The following is a 12,984-nucleotide window of genomic DNA, read 5'->3' on the forward strand; positions in this document are numbered from 1 at the left end:
CGTGGCACTCAGTGCCGAGCTATATGAGCTTGTATATCTGCTATTTTTCAACAGCTAATGTGTGGTTAAAAGCTAAGGTGACACAGATGCGTTAAAGTGTCAAGTGTCAACCTGATAGAAGTGCAGCCCAGTCCAGTTCCACTCGTCACATCACATTAGCCTCCTTGACCAGCAGAAGCTCTGTCTGCAGCCACAGTTTCGTTAACTCTTTCATTACATTAGCCTTGACCAGCAGAAGCTCTGTCTGCAGCCATATTGCAGACCCTGTTCACTGTTGTTTACTCTCCCTCTCCCTCCGTCAGCATCAACAACATCCGTAAGGTCTACAAAGAGAAAGACAGCATGGTGGAGGCTCTGAGAGGTGAGGCCTGTGCACTGCACGTTCTATTGAATGGTTGTTCAGTTCAGGTAGTGCTTTCTCAAATTGCACGTAAGCGGTGATATAACAACAAATCAATGAGTTCTTAGAGGAGGACGCCTCAATCGAGTTCATGCAGTAAATAGAGTTGCACTTTTGTTCATCAGCCCAGTTCCTTATTGATCTTAGAGCCAAGGTGGAGATGTGTCACTCTGTGGCTTAGAACCTCCCTGAGATGTAACCAATAGTGACACAGTTTTCTCCCCCACGAAGGGAGGGATTTCCCACGAAGGGAGGGACATTCGCCCTATAGTTTTACACTGTGACTTGAGCCACGAGAGACGCCACCGAGCGAGCCAAAGCGAGCGAGTTGTGGTGTTGAACGTTAAAATGCTAGTATTGATACAATACAATGTTTCCCTCATACTTTTCAGTCATTGGAGAACCTATTATTATTATTAACTTATAATCAGTCAGTAGTTAATTTGGTCAGTGTATCATGTGAGTACAGTGCTGTTTCAAGTGAGGCAGCCATAATGGGTGCTGATTGGTTGGCTTTCTCCCCCAAAACGTTTGCGGGCTAATTAATTAGTGTCTATTTGGGGGTCCTTGACATGAAAAAGTTTGGGAACCACTGATCTAGAGAGAGAGAGAGAGAGAGAGATGCATCCTCCCCGTTCGCTCCCCTCTCTGACGGACCCACCGTCCGCTGCCCTCTCAGGCCTGACCTTTGACATCTACGAGGGCCAGATCACGGCGCTGCTGGGCCACAGCGGCGCCGGCAAGTCCACCCTGATGAACATCCTGTGCGGCATCTGCCCGCCCACCGACGGCTCGGCCACCATCTACGGCACGCCCGTGGCGGAGCTGGCGGACGGCCAGGAGATGAAGCAGCTGGTGGGCGTCTGCCCGCAGTTCAACATCATCTTCGACGTGCTCACCGTCCAGGAGCACCTGAGGATATTCGCCGCCATCAAAGGGATACTGCCGGCGGACATCGACGGCGAGGTTCGTATACTTAAGCCCCCGTTGAGAGCTGAGGCCAGGTTCTACAAAATGTCTTCTAGGTCACAGTTTTCTGAAAAACGGTCCTATAATATAGACCTGAGGACCACATTTATTTATCAGTGGTTCTCAAAACTTTTTCATGTCAAGGACCCCCAGAATTTATTTGGCCGCAGACCCCCCCATCTCAAAATATTTTGTTCCAGAACAAATATTTTCACAATTACATATATAATTGTGAGGGTCCTTGACATGAAAAAGTTTGAGAACCACTGATTATAGAAACATCGTTTTTTCAGAAGACTTTTTTCTTATTTTCTTTTTAAAATCTGCCTCTGGTCTTAACAGCACATTACACAGGATATTCACCATGATGGATCAGTGGCTCACTGTGTGGGGTTTTATTTTCTCCATCTTTTAGGTGAACAAAGTCTTGAAGGATCTGGACTTGGAGAAGATCATGCACGCTCAGGCCAAGAACCTGAGTGGAGGTCAGAAGAGGAAGCTTTCTGTGGGAATCGCCATTTTAGGAGATCCTAAGGTAACGGGAGGGAGCGGACCGTGTCTCTGTGCATCATACAGTAGGAGTCATCTTGGGCTGTAGAAGTCCCATGGAGTTGCCTCGTAATGTATTAGCGTGTGTCAAGAAGGTTAATACTAACGTGTCTGTGTGTGTGTGCGTGCGTGTGTGTGTGTGTGTGTGTGTGTGTGTGTGTGTGTGTGTGTGTGTGTGTGTGTGTGTGTGTGCGGGCGTGTGTGTGTGCTGTGCCTTAGATCCTGCTCCTGGACGAGCCCACGGCGGGCATGGACCCCTGCTCCAGACACCAGGTCTGGTCTCTGCTGAGGAGTCGCAGGGCGGCGGGCAGGGTCATCGTTCTGAGCACTCACTACATGGACGAGGCTGACATTCTGGCTGGTACGTATGTACAGTATGTACAGTATGTCCCTCTTCATGTCAACCCATTGAGACCTGAGGACCACGTTTATTTATCAGTGGTTCTCAAACTATTTCACAAATTCACATCAAGGACCACCAGAAATGATATCACCGTCCATACAGCAAAAAACCCTTAATATTATTGACTTTGGTCAACTATACACACACAGTGACCTTTTAAACCACTGACTCTGGTACATTTCGGTCTAGATCGCAAAGCTGTGATCTCTCAAGGTCAGCTGAAGTGTGTTGGCTCATCCCTGTATCTCAAGACCAAGTGTGGCGTGGGATATCACCTCAGGCAAGTAGATCATTAATACCTTGTTAAAATGTGGTATTTCCAAACTGGCGTCCCTGTTTTGGCCTCTGGGCATGATGTCATTATATGCGAAAGTGTTGCAAAAATAAGCTATTTTCACTATTCATCATATGACAAAGTATAAATATGGGGCTTAAGTGGTTGATTTTAATTATATGATCTTTATCAGATGAAGTTGAGGGAATCTTAATATTACAGAGAATAAAATAAACAGTGTTTGCATGCCTATTTGATGTACTATACTTTCTTCTTTCTCCTGAATCTAGAATGTCTGTCAAAGAGGGATGTGAGGCAGACACGGTCACATCACTGGTCAAGGAGCACGTTCCCAAGGCCCACCTGTCCAGGCAACAGGAGGCAGAGCTTACGTTTACTCTGCCTTTTGAAAGCATGGACACCTTTGCAGGTCAGATCACAGGAATGCCACACAATCACAGCAAAGTAATTGTGGTCTGTATGGCTGTAGCGGACGGTACTAAGACCAGAAATGAGTGCCTTAGATGTAACTTGGAATTTGTTTTATAATGCCAGAGTGCCAGATGAGAGGTATTTGCCATGTTGCATAATACAATGAGTGTCAAATAGTTTAGGCGAGGACAGCAAAGCATTTTGAAGTCAATCATCAATCGATCAAAATTCATTGTCACATCACAGTTCAAGTAAGGCGGATGTAAAACTTGATGATACAGGCTCATCACTACAGTTAAAAAGGTTAAGAGAAGAGCATAATATGATTAATCTACATGATATAATTGTGGGTGCATAATAAATAGATAGGTCATCATGAATAGGAGTGCCTATTAAAACACAAATTCAGTCTGTGCACTGTCACCAGACTTGGCTCTTGTGCAGCAGTCTAATTGATGACATGTAAGAACTGTTCAAGAGTCTGTCCCGATGCTCTGGTAACGCTTCCCTGGCTGTGGGCGCGAACAGGCCGTGGCTGGGCTGGTGAAGGTCCCTGGTGATACTTTCAGCAGATTGAATAGGCCGTGGCTGGGGTGGTGAAGGTCCCTGGTGATACTTTCAGCAGATTGAACAGGCCGTGGCTGGGGTGGTGAAGGTCCCTGGTGATACTTTCAGCCTTAGCCACACAACGTAGGAGAAAGAAGGGACACCCGCACACCGCCACTTGCCAGGTTCAAGAGCATTTATTTTTAAAGAGCAGAGAGCAAACGTTTCGGTCTTGCGAACTTCCTCAGGCTTCAAGCCTGCCTACCGGGTGTGCAGAAGTCATCTCTCTACAAGCCTTACTAGTCACACAACAACTCTCGTGTATTTCTGGGGAGGGAGCTTCCCTCCCACGATGTAGGGAACATTTACATATGATGGATAAATAACCTTATAACTGATATTATGCTAAACCTCACCCTTATGGTGACCATAACCTCTTGAAACTAATTATTTCACCTCACCTCATACCGAGTACTAAGTCATTGAGTCATCACATTTAATATGTCCCCTTGCTTCAGGTCTGTTCTCTGAGCTGGACTGCAGGCCAGATCTGGGTATTACCAACTATGGCGTCTCTATGACCACTCTGGAGGACGTGTTCCTACGTCTGGAAGCTGAGGCTGAAGTAGACCAAGCTGGTGAGTGAGAACAATGCTTCCAAGACGCATGCCCAATCAGTGTATAACTGGAGGGGGAGAATGTTCGCTGAAGAAGGATGCAAAGAGATATGGTGCAGTATAGGGTTATAACTTGGTGGGGCATTCATTTCCAACTTGCATCATTCCACGTAGGCCCCAACAGGCACGAAAGTTGTTCGGCATGAGGAGACGCATATGTGTATCAAAGTTTCATTGCCGACGGTCAAACGGTCCATGAGCTATGCGCGTTCAAAGTTTGCATTTTCAATTGAGTGCTATAGCGCCACCATTTGGTCAATTGTCATGGGCTTCGCGTCTTCACCGTTTGGCTCAGCCAGAACTGCTATTTTTGGCAGAAGGGGAAGAAGAAAACTGGGGCCAAGTCCCTTCTGGACTGCTTGGTCCGTTAATGTATGGTCAAAGGCAGTTTGATGTACAAGTGCACCCCTGGACACTACTGTATCCAAATTTCAAGGTTACTTTATTTTGACATCTTGACATCCCAGACGGCATTCAGTTGGAGCAACGTAATTGGGTGATTCTACGTAATGACATCATCATGTCATGTGACGACATCACAACGTCATCACAAAGATGTATCCCTTAAAATAAAAGGTTGACTAAACCAAAATGTCACTGTGAAACTTTATAACAACAATTCTGTCTGCTTGAAGTACTTCTGAAGAGTAGTGTCAGACACCACTGAACCGGACCGTCTGCCATGAACCAGAACTTGCCTGGAGTGTGACTGCACTGTCCATCAATTCACCACAACAACCGTTCCCTGATTGGCCAAACCCAACTCATCAGCTGTGTGGATTTGTCAGACTTTGGGAGGTATCTGTGCCACCAAACCAACATAAGCAGCAGAGCACACAATTGGGACTCTACTTGTCTATTACGGAGAAAGGCTTAAAATACGGTGTGAGAAATGTTCTGCTGGACGCTGAACTTGAGTGGAGAAAAACTGCGCATAACTGCTGCGGTAGCAGTTGGATACAAGGTGTACTGCTTTACGAAAACGTTTGAGAGTCGTATAATAGAGTATAATATACGACATGTGCACATGTTATGTGCACATGTCTTTAACACAGTGTCATTGCGCTGGAGGATGCTGCCTTCCGTGACAACGGGTGGAGGAAATTTGTACGACACGTCAGCTGTTCTGATAGAAGATGTCGTTTACCTCTGGGGTGTGTGCCACAACATTCTCCATGCATTTGATGTCGACACCCACAGATGGTTTCAACCCAGGGCCTCTGGGACTGTTCCAGAGGGGACGTGCGGCCACTCAGCCTGTGTCTTGGAGAAGGTAATGTTTATCTATGGATGGACTAGATGGACTAATGCCATGCACAAGTTGGACACCACCACGATGGTCTGGACTTTAATTAACCCCATTGAAACTGGAACTCCATTGAAGATGAGTCACTGTAAAACCACCATAATTGGGACAAAGATGTTTGTATCTGGGCGTGTGTGGAACCCGTGGGAAAACATGCTTGAAAACATCATCCAAATGTTTGACACAGAGACAAACTGCTGGCTGAGAGTTCTTCCTGCACTGCCTCTTCTAGAAGAACATTCAATTCACTTTGTCTACAATGGAGAGCTGTACATAGTTGGTGGCTACAGTGGTGCGTGGAAATTCAACCCAGAGACCTTCTCCTGGAAGAAGGTTGGGACCAAAGGGGAAGGCCCATCTAAGATGTACGAGATGTGCTATTGCATGGTGGGAGCTCGTGTCATTCTCGTGTCATTATATTCCAATGAACTGTACATCCTAGACTTGAATCCTACTCTCAAGACGCTCTCCAAGCTAGCATTTATTCAGTACGGTCTGGAGCAGTCTGGACTCCCACACAACATCAGGTGGGAAATTGGCCCAGATTCATAATCCACAGATCACCCAAGCACAGTCCATGACGTCTGTCTGTATTCTACTGTGGAACCGTGCGTTGCGATATTAGCTTATTAAATATATTTTTTAATTATTTATGGAATTTCCCAGATTTGTTTGTTTTTAAACCTACATAAAGTTATAAAGAAACATTAACGAAGTGTAAATAAACTATTAAAACTATTGTTTTTCCTTTTTTTTGTATGTATGTATGTGACCGAGTACAGTGGTTTGACAAACAAGGGGGGCATGGTCATTTTTCATTTTCATTTTTATTTTTTTTACATATTATGAAACTACATAATGTAAACTTTCATATGATGTATTGTTCATCCTGGTTCCACGGTCCCTGACATCATTGAAAAGTTTCCAGACATAGTCCTCTCTCCCACCATCTGGGTACAAGCCACTCAGAGCTTTTGAAAATCCACTTCAAACGCTTGATCGATATGACCAGCAGTTGTGGTAAATCAATCCATTTGTCCTGGCCAAATGGGTAGTTTCAGTAAACCTCAATACCTGGCTTCTCTCCTTCTGCGCTGCTCAAAACTTCATAGATAATTTCAACCTGTTCTGGAATCACTCGAACACAGCGTGTTCATATTGTCTGTGTCTCAGACTACAGCTTGTTCATATTGTCTGTCTGTGTCTCAGACTACAGCGTGTTCAACCAGGAGCAGCAGGTGGAGGAGCTGGAGTGCGACGCGTCCTCCATCTCCACGGACGACACGGACCAGCGGCTGTTGGCGTTCTCGGACGGCCGGGCGCCGGACGCGGCGTCGGGCCACGCGCTGTGGAGGCAGCAGTTCAGCACCGTGGCCTGGCTCCACATGCTCAACATGCGACGGGAGAGGAAGGCCTTCGTCTACACGTGAGTGACTCTGAATCTGGCTCCACATGCGCAAGGAGACGAAAACCTTCGTCGCCAAATTATTTTGGGGGGTCTCCAAAGAAAAAAAAGGAAAAAAAAGAAACAAACTTTTTTTTTTCCAACTGAATGGCTGGAAAATGGAAATGAAGAGTTTACAGTACACTTAGTACATGCATACACCTTCCTAAATGATTACGGTATATCTGGTTTCAGTATTTATTTATGGTGTATTGTCTCTATTATCAAGGTTATTGTAGCAGTCAATTTATATTGGGGGTCGGGAGGGGGCGGGGCGGGGGTCCCGAGACATTGCCAAAGCATTTTCGGGCACAGCAAAGGTCTCTCAGTCCACAAGTGCACAGTGGTGGGTACCGTAACTATCACCAGTAGTCCACCTTAAGGCAGAGTGGTAGACAGTATCTAGGCGCTTTAAATGACGCTTTAAAGGGATGGAGCAGCAGACCTATACATAATGTCACCATAGTCCAGGACCGAGAGGAAAGTGGCCTCAAATCTCTCCCCCCTTCACGTTGGTGGTGTTAGTGTGTTTAATGTTGTCCCTCTGTCCCAGGCTGGCGTTGTTGGTGGTGTTTGTGTGTTAATGTTGTCCCTCTGTCCCAGGCTGGCGTTGTTGGTGGTGTTTGTGTGTTAATGTTGTCCCTCTGTCCCAGGCTGGGGGTGTTGGTGGTGTTAGTGTGTTAATGTTGTCCCTCTGTCCCAGGCTGGGGGTGTTGGTGGTGTTAGTGTGTTAATGTTGTCCCTCTGTCCCAGGCTGGCGTTGTTGGTGGTGTTAGTGTGTTAATGTTGTCCCTCTGTCCCAGGCTGGCATTGTTGGTGGTGTTAGTGTGTTAATGTTGTCCCTCTGTCCCAGGCTGGCGTTGTTGGTGGTGTTAGTGTGTTAATGTTGTCCCTCTGTCCCAGCCTGGCGTTGTTGGTGGTGTTTGTGTGTTAATGTTGTCCCTCTGTCCCAGGCTGGCGTTGTTGGTGGTGTTTGTGGCCGCTGTGCTGGTCCTGTCTCTGGCCACGGGCAACATCCAGATCCACTCCCCGGACAGACAGTTCCTGCCCAATGTCTACCTCCTCAAACGCCACCAGGGGGCGCCCAGGAAGTACTCCACCAGCTTACTGGTTTGCAACTCCTCAGGTTAGGCTAACATTTAGTTTACCCCACCCACCCTTTAATCCTTTTTTTCTAGAATCATTTGACCGTGCTATGCTATCAAATGATCAATATGAATCCTTTGCCTTTGTATTGACTAATACCTTGGTAAGGATTCTATACCTTGAATTTTCTGTTGTGGTTCTTCAAATAAATATCTCTCTTTTTTTTAACGTTCTGTTTATTAGATTTTAAAGATTTGCAGAAACAAACAACAAGAAAGGTAAACAGTGTAACAAAAACTAAAAAATATACAATATACAAATCAGTTCATGGTCACAAACATCATCCAGGCAAGACAGGCAGGCTAGTCAGGTAACTGCTATTCAGGTTCAGTTGGGGGTACGAGTGTAAGGCGGTCATACTTTGATAGAAAAGGCTGCCATACTTTACTGAATTTGGAAATGGAACCATGCAGAGTATATATTTTTTCCAATTTTTAAAAGTATAATATCCGGAGATCCAACGTGAATTTGACGGAGAGTATGTTTTTTTCCCCCCAGTGGATCAGAATAAGACGTCTTGCCAGAAGAGTCGAGCGACGAGATCTGATTGATATTTAGGCAGGGGGATGGTTTCAGGAAGAACACCAAATAAGGAGGCAACTGTAATACATCTGAAATAGTATCAAATATGGATGACCGAAAGACCAAAACATATGAAGAAGATTAGCTGAAGCCTGGTGGCATCTTAGACTTCATATATCTGCATATAATTGAGCCTGGACTAAAACTTTGCTGATGAATGGATAATCATGACTTATAAATATTTAGTTTTGTTCCCTTCTCTGACAAAGGTCTTTTCTTTTTTTCAATCTCCTTAATTCGGTAGCCCATTTTTATTGTTTTTTCTTCTGTGAAGCTACAGTGTACAGATAAGTGTAACTGTCATTTCTCAACGACAGGCTCGGATATCTCTGACCTGGTCCACAACCTGGAGTCTCAGGACATCCTGGTGGAGATGATGAAGCAGGTGGACTACATGGCAGCGGCTCCTCACAGCGCTGCCCTCAACGTGACGGGATCCAGCAAGGTAATATAACACATTTTGGGTGGGATGTTTGTTTTTTTCGTGAAAATGTGTCGCGAATTTGGAATATATTATTCTTTCAGAGCGAATTTTTTTAACTCAAATCTTTGCTTCTGGGGGGGTCCCTGGAACAACATAATTACATATAATTCTGGGGGTCCTTGACATGAAATAGTTTGAGAACCACTGACATAGAAACATAATTTTGCATAATCGTTTTCTTGTCAAACCTTTCATACATTTTCCAAAAACATTGCAGAAATAGCAGATCAACAAGCTTACAACAGAAGTGAGGTTTTGTCGAAGCTTGTCTGTCAAAGCTTGTAAGATCGGCTATTTGTACTTTTGTAGTATAAAATTAGAAATTATGGGTTAGGGTAATTTCTTTGTATATTTAGGTTATTTGCCGTGAACATTTTTAATAGAAAAGAAGCCTAACAGGCAAACATAAATTAGGTTTGTATTCATAACGTTCCAATGTTGAATGCCAAAAAGCACAATTAAATCGTTAATTGCCATCATTTCGTAAAATGGCATAATCGTGACAGCCCTAGATTGATACACACAGTTTATTTGATGCTATAAGAATGTAAACGCCATGCCATCCCCTGGCTGTTATCAGGGATCACCCTGAAGAAGGCAGTTGTCTGCCGAAGCGTTGGTTCGTTTATTCTCTCTGCGTCCTAAAATAAATGATTGGCACTTTGGCTGTATCAGTGTGTGTGTGTGTGTGTGTGTGTGTGTGTGTGTGTGTGTGTGTGGGTGGCCACTTTCTTGTCTCTTGAAGACGAGACTTTTTATGTTATCAGAGATCTAACCTTAGTCATGGACTGACATCTTTCCTCGTTGCATTTCCATTTATGTAAACATAGAGTGCACTCCCTCTGAGGGCTACTAAGAGGTCTTTTGAAAGCCAGACGTTAAATTCTTTAAAAGGACACTTGTGATCATTGTCCTGGCATGCAGAATGGGCACTGGTGGTGCCCTATTTTCGTTGCCGTCGGGTCGAAAACTTGTATGTCCAAAACCGTTCCTTTTTCAAATGTAAACGCATTTAGGACTGAGGACGATTCTAAAAACGCCTTCTAAATACTGACCTACGTTTTCGGAAACACTTCAAATAATTATTCAAAAATGTTTTGTTGCTATATACTGCAACAATCACCAAAAGGGGTTCCCGTTCTGAAGGGTAAAAAACACCAAAAGGGGTTCCCGTTCTGAAGGGTAAATACACAAAAAGGGGTTCCCGTTCTGAAGGGTAAATACACAAAAAGGGGTTCCCGTTCTGAAGGGTAAATACACAAAAAGGGGTTCCTGTCCTGAAGGGTAAAAACACCAAAAGGGGTTCCTGTCCTGAAGGGTAAAATCACCAAAAGGGGTTCCTGTCCTGAAGGGTAAAAACACCAAAAGGGGTTCCTGTCCTGAAGGGTAAAATCACCAAAAGGGGTTCCCGTTCTGAAGGGTAAAAACACCAAAAGGGGTTCCTGTCCTGAAGGGTAAAATCACCAAAAGGGGTTCCCGTTCTGAAGGGTAAAAACCCCAAAAGGGGTTCCCGTTCTGAAGGGTAAAAACACCAAAAGGGGTTCCTGTCCTGAAGGGTAAAATCACCAAAAGGGGTCACAACACGTCGCAATGCACTGTAGATCTTCAATACTTTTGTGTGACACTGTATGATGATGCATACATTTATATAAAACGGAAAAAAACCTAAAACCTTTTTACTACCTTTCAACAGGGTTTCCGGTACAGTGTGGCGTTCAACAGCACCACGGTACACTCACTGCCGATGGCGGTCAATGTCCTCAGCAACGCTCTCCTGCGAGGCCTCAACGGCACCGGGAAGATCCGAACCTGGACCAAGCCTTTTGACTATGTGAGCATTCCCACACACAGTATTAACTAAGACACATCATGTTCTATCAAATGTCAGATTAACTTGTGTTACTTACAGTATGCAGACCTTGGTTCAACGCGTGATGTGTTATGGAAATGATTAATTCTCCAGCAAATCCCAGAAGCCACGTCCTACGCCCTGGTGTACATCGAGGCCATCATACTTGGCATGCTGGCGGCTGGAATGCCAGCCTACTTTGCCATGGACCACACCCGGGACAGAGAGGTACGTTCATGATCAAGTTAAACACTTTGTTCCTTTCATTGGGGCTAGTACAGTGGTTTTCAACCAGTGGTCCTTGAGGGAGTTCCAGGTGGTCCCCAGCTAAATTATGGAGAGTTGGTAACCAAATGGACCCCTATAGATCTTTAAAGGGACATTTCACCGCTGGAAGAAACTGCAGTCACTCAATGTTAATAGTATTTGTACTAGTAGATAACGGTAGCATAATCTGAAATTTGTACCCAAAAACAATGGAAGTCTTTGACTGGATTGCTGAATTCCTACAATGCCCATCATGCTTTAGTGCACTTCCCCTCCTTGTGGAGAGAGGGGAGGCTGCATCGGGGTGTGACATTTTCATGACGGGTGTTTGGTCATGAACATGGCGTCATGATAAATATATTACACACATAAAAACCCCAGGAAAGTTTTTCTTGTGTCCTAAACATCATTAAAATAAGCTCTGATTGCAAAATGAGTGAAGTGGCCCTTAACTCTTGAGAGCGTAAAATGAATCCAGGTGGACCCTTAACGCGTCCACGGTGCCCTCAGCCGTCCGGCGTGGTCAGTGACCTTAACCTTGTTGTGTTTGTAGATCAAGTGTCGCTCCACGCTGCGCATCTCTGGCATGGTGCCGTCAGCCTACTGGTGTGGCCAGGCGGCGGTGGACATCCCCTTCTATTACCTCATCCTGTCCGCCATGACCGTCATCCTCTTCTGCTTCCATACGGGCAGCCTGCTCACCTCCAGCAACCTCACCGCTGTGGTTAGTATAGCAGCACCTAGTGGCGGGGGTAAAGCACTGACCAAACGATACTGCAATGTAGAAATAACTTAACTTAACAAGACAAAGGCCGGAATGAGTAAAAGTGCCAAACCTATTGGTATAATAAAGAAGCTACATATGCAGAAATGTGTGTATTGTTTAGACATCAAGGGAGAATATAAACAATGGATTGAGCAGCCTCAAGGGTTATTAGCGAGATAAAGTCCGGAATTCAAATTTTACATGAGTAAAAGTGCCAAACCTATTGGTATAAGAAAGAAGCTACAGATGCAGAAATGTGTGTATTGTTTAGACATCAAGGGAGAATATAAACGATGGATTGAGCAGCCCCCAGGGTTATTATTAGACATCTTGACTGTGATGAATTACGTGTGTTAACAAAAAAAGTGAGGCTCATGCTCATGCCTGGTAGCTTTCAGCCGCCAGTTAGGCAATGAGTAACTAAACTCGCCGAGCAAAACGCCAAGACTGACGTGAGACACTCATTGATGGGTGCATTGTCGTGATATTGCCGTTCCCCCTCCCCCTCCTCCTCCTCCCCCAGGTGTTGTGCACGGTGGGCTTCGGTCCGGCTATGATCCTCTTCACCTACGTGGTCTCGTTTGGCTTCGCCCGCGTCCAGAGCAACAGGGACTTCTTCTCAGTGGTCTCCATGATGGTGAGACTGCAATTTATGACACGGAAACGTTCAGAAATATTGTAAAAAATACATACACTGGGTGACAATCCACTGAATAATTTCCGATGTTTTAGGTGTGCGTAGTGTAGTGTCTGCTTCCCTGGTCCAGCTGTCATTAATGAATGTGTTGTCCGTCATGTTCTTTTAACCCATTTTGACCTGAGATCAGATTCTAAAAATGTCTGTTTGAAAATGACAGTTTTCTAAAAAAAGCTATGTTTCTATGTCAGTC

The 12,984-nt window shown here is 45.0% G+C and overlaps 1 protein-coding gene across 1 annotated transcript in view; it reads left to right on the forward strand.

The window, feature by feature from the left end:
* The window catches only part of abca5 (ATP-binding cassette, sub-family A (ABC1), member 5), a 35,391-nt gene that overhangs the window by 12,113 nt on the left and 10,294 nt on the right, over window positions 1-12,984 (forward strand). Inside the window, exons 11-24 of the mRNA XM_080789518.1 lie at window positions 303-361; window positions 1,080-1,366; window positions 1,785-1,904; window positions 2,138-2,279; window positions 2,511-2,601; window positions 2,886-3,025; window positions 4,092-4,211; window positions 6,766-6,982; window positions 7,954-8,126; window positions 9,046-9,173; window positions 10,906-11,043; window positions 11,176-11,289; window positions 11,882-12,052; window positions 12,618-12,731. Coding sequence (XP_080645644.1) covers window positions 303-361; window positions 1,080-1,366; window positions 1,785-1,904; window positions 2,138-2,279; window positions 2,511-2,601; window positions 2,886-3,025; window positions 4,092-4,211; window positions 6,766-6,982; window positions 7,954-8,126; window positions 9,046-9,173; window positions 10,906-11,043; window positions 11,176-11,289; window positions 11,882-12,052; window positions 12,618-12,731 — 2,014 coding nt within the window. The remainder of the gene's footprint in view (window positions 1-302; window positions 362-1,079; window positions 1,367-1,784; window positions 1,905-2,137; window positions 2,280-2,510; window positions 2,602-2,885; window positions 3,026-4,091; window positions 4,212-6,765; window positions 6,983-7,953; window positions 8,127-9,045; window positions 9,174-10,905; window positions 11,044-11,175; window positions 11,290-11,881; window positions 12,053-12,617; window positions 12,732-12,984) is intronic.

Source organism: Protomyctophum bolini (assembly GCF_963924005.1).
Source record: "Protomyctophum bolini genome assembly, chromosome: 18".
In the NCBI taxonomy this organism is placed as follows: Eukaryota; Metazoa; Chordata; class Actinopteri; order Myctophiformes; family Myctophidae; genus Protomyctophum; species Protomyctophum bolini.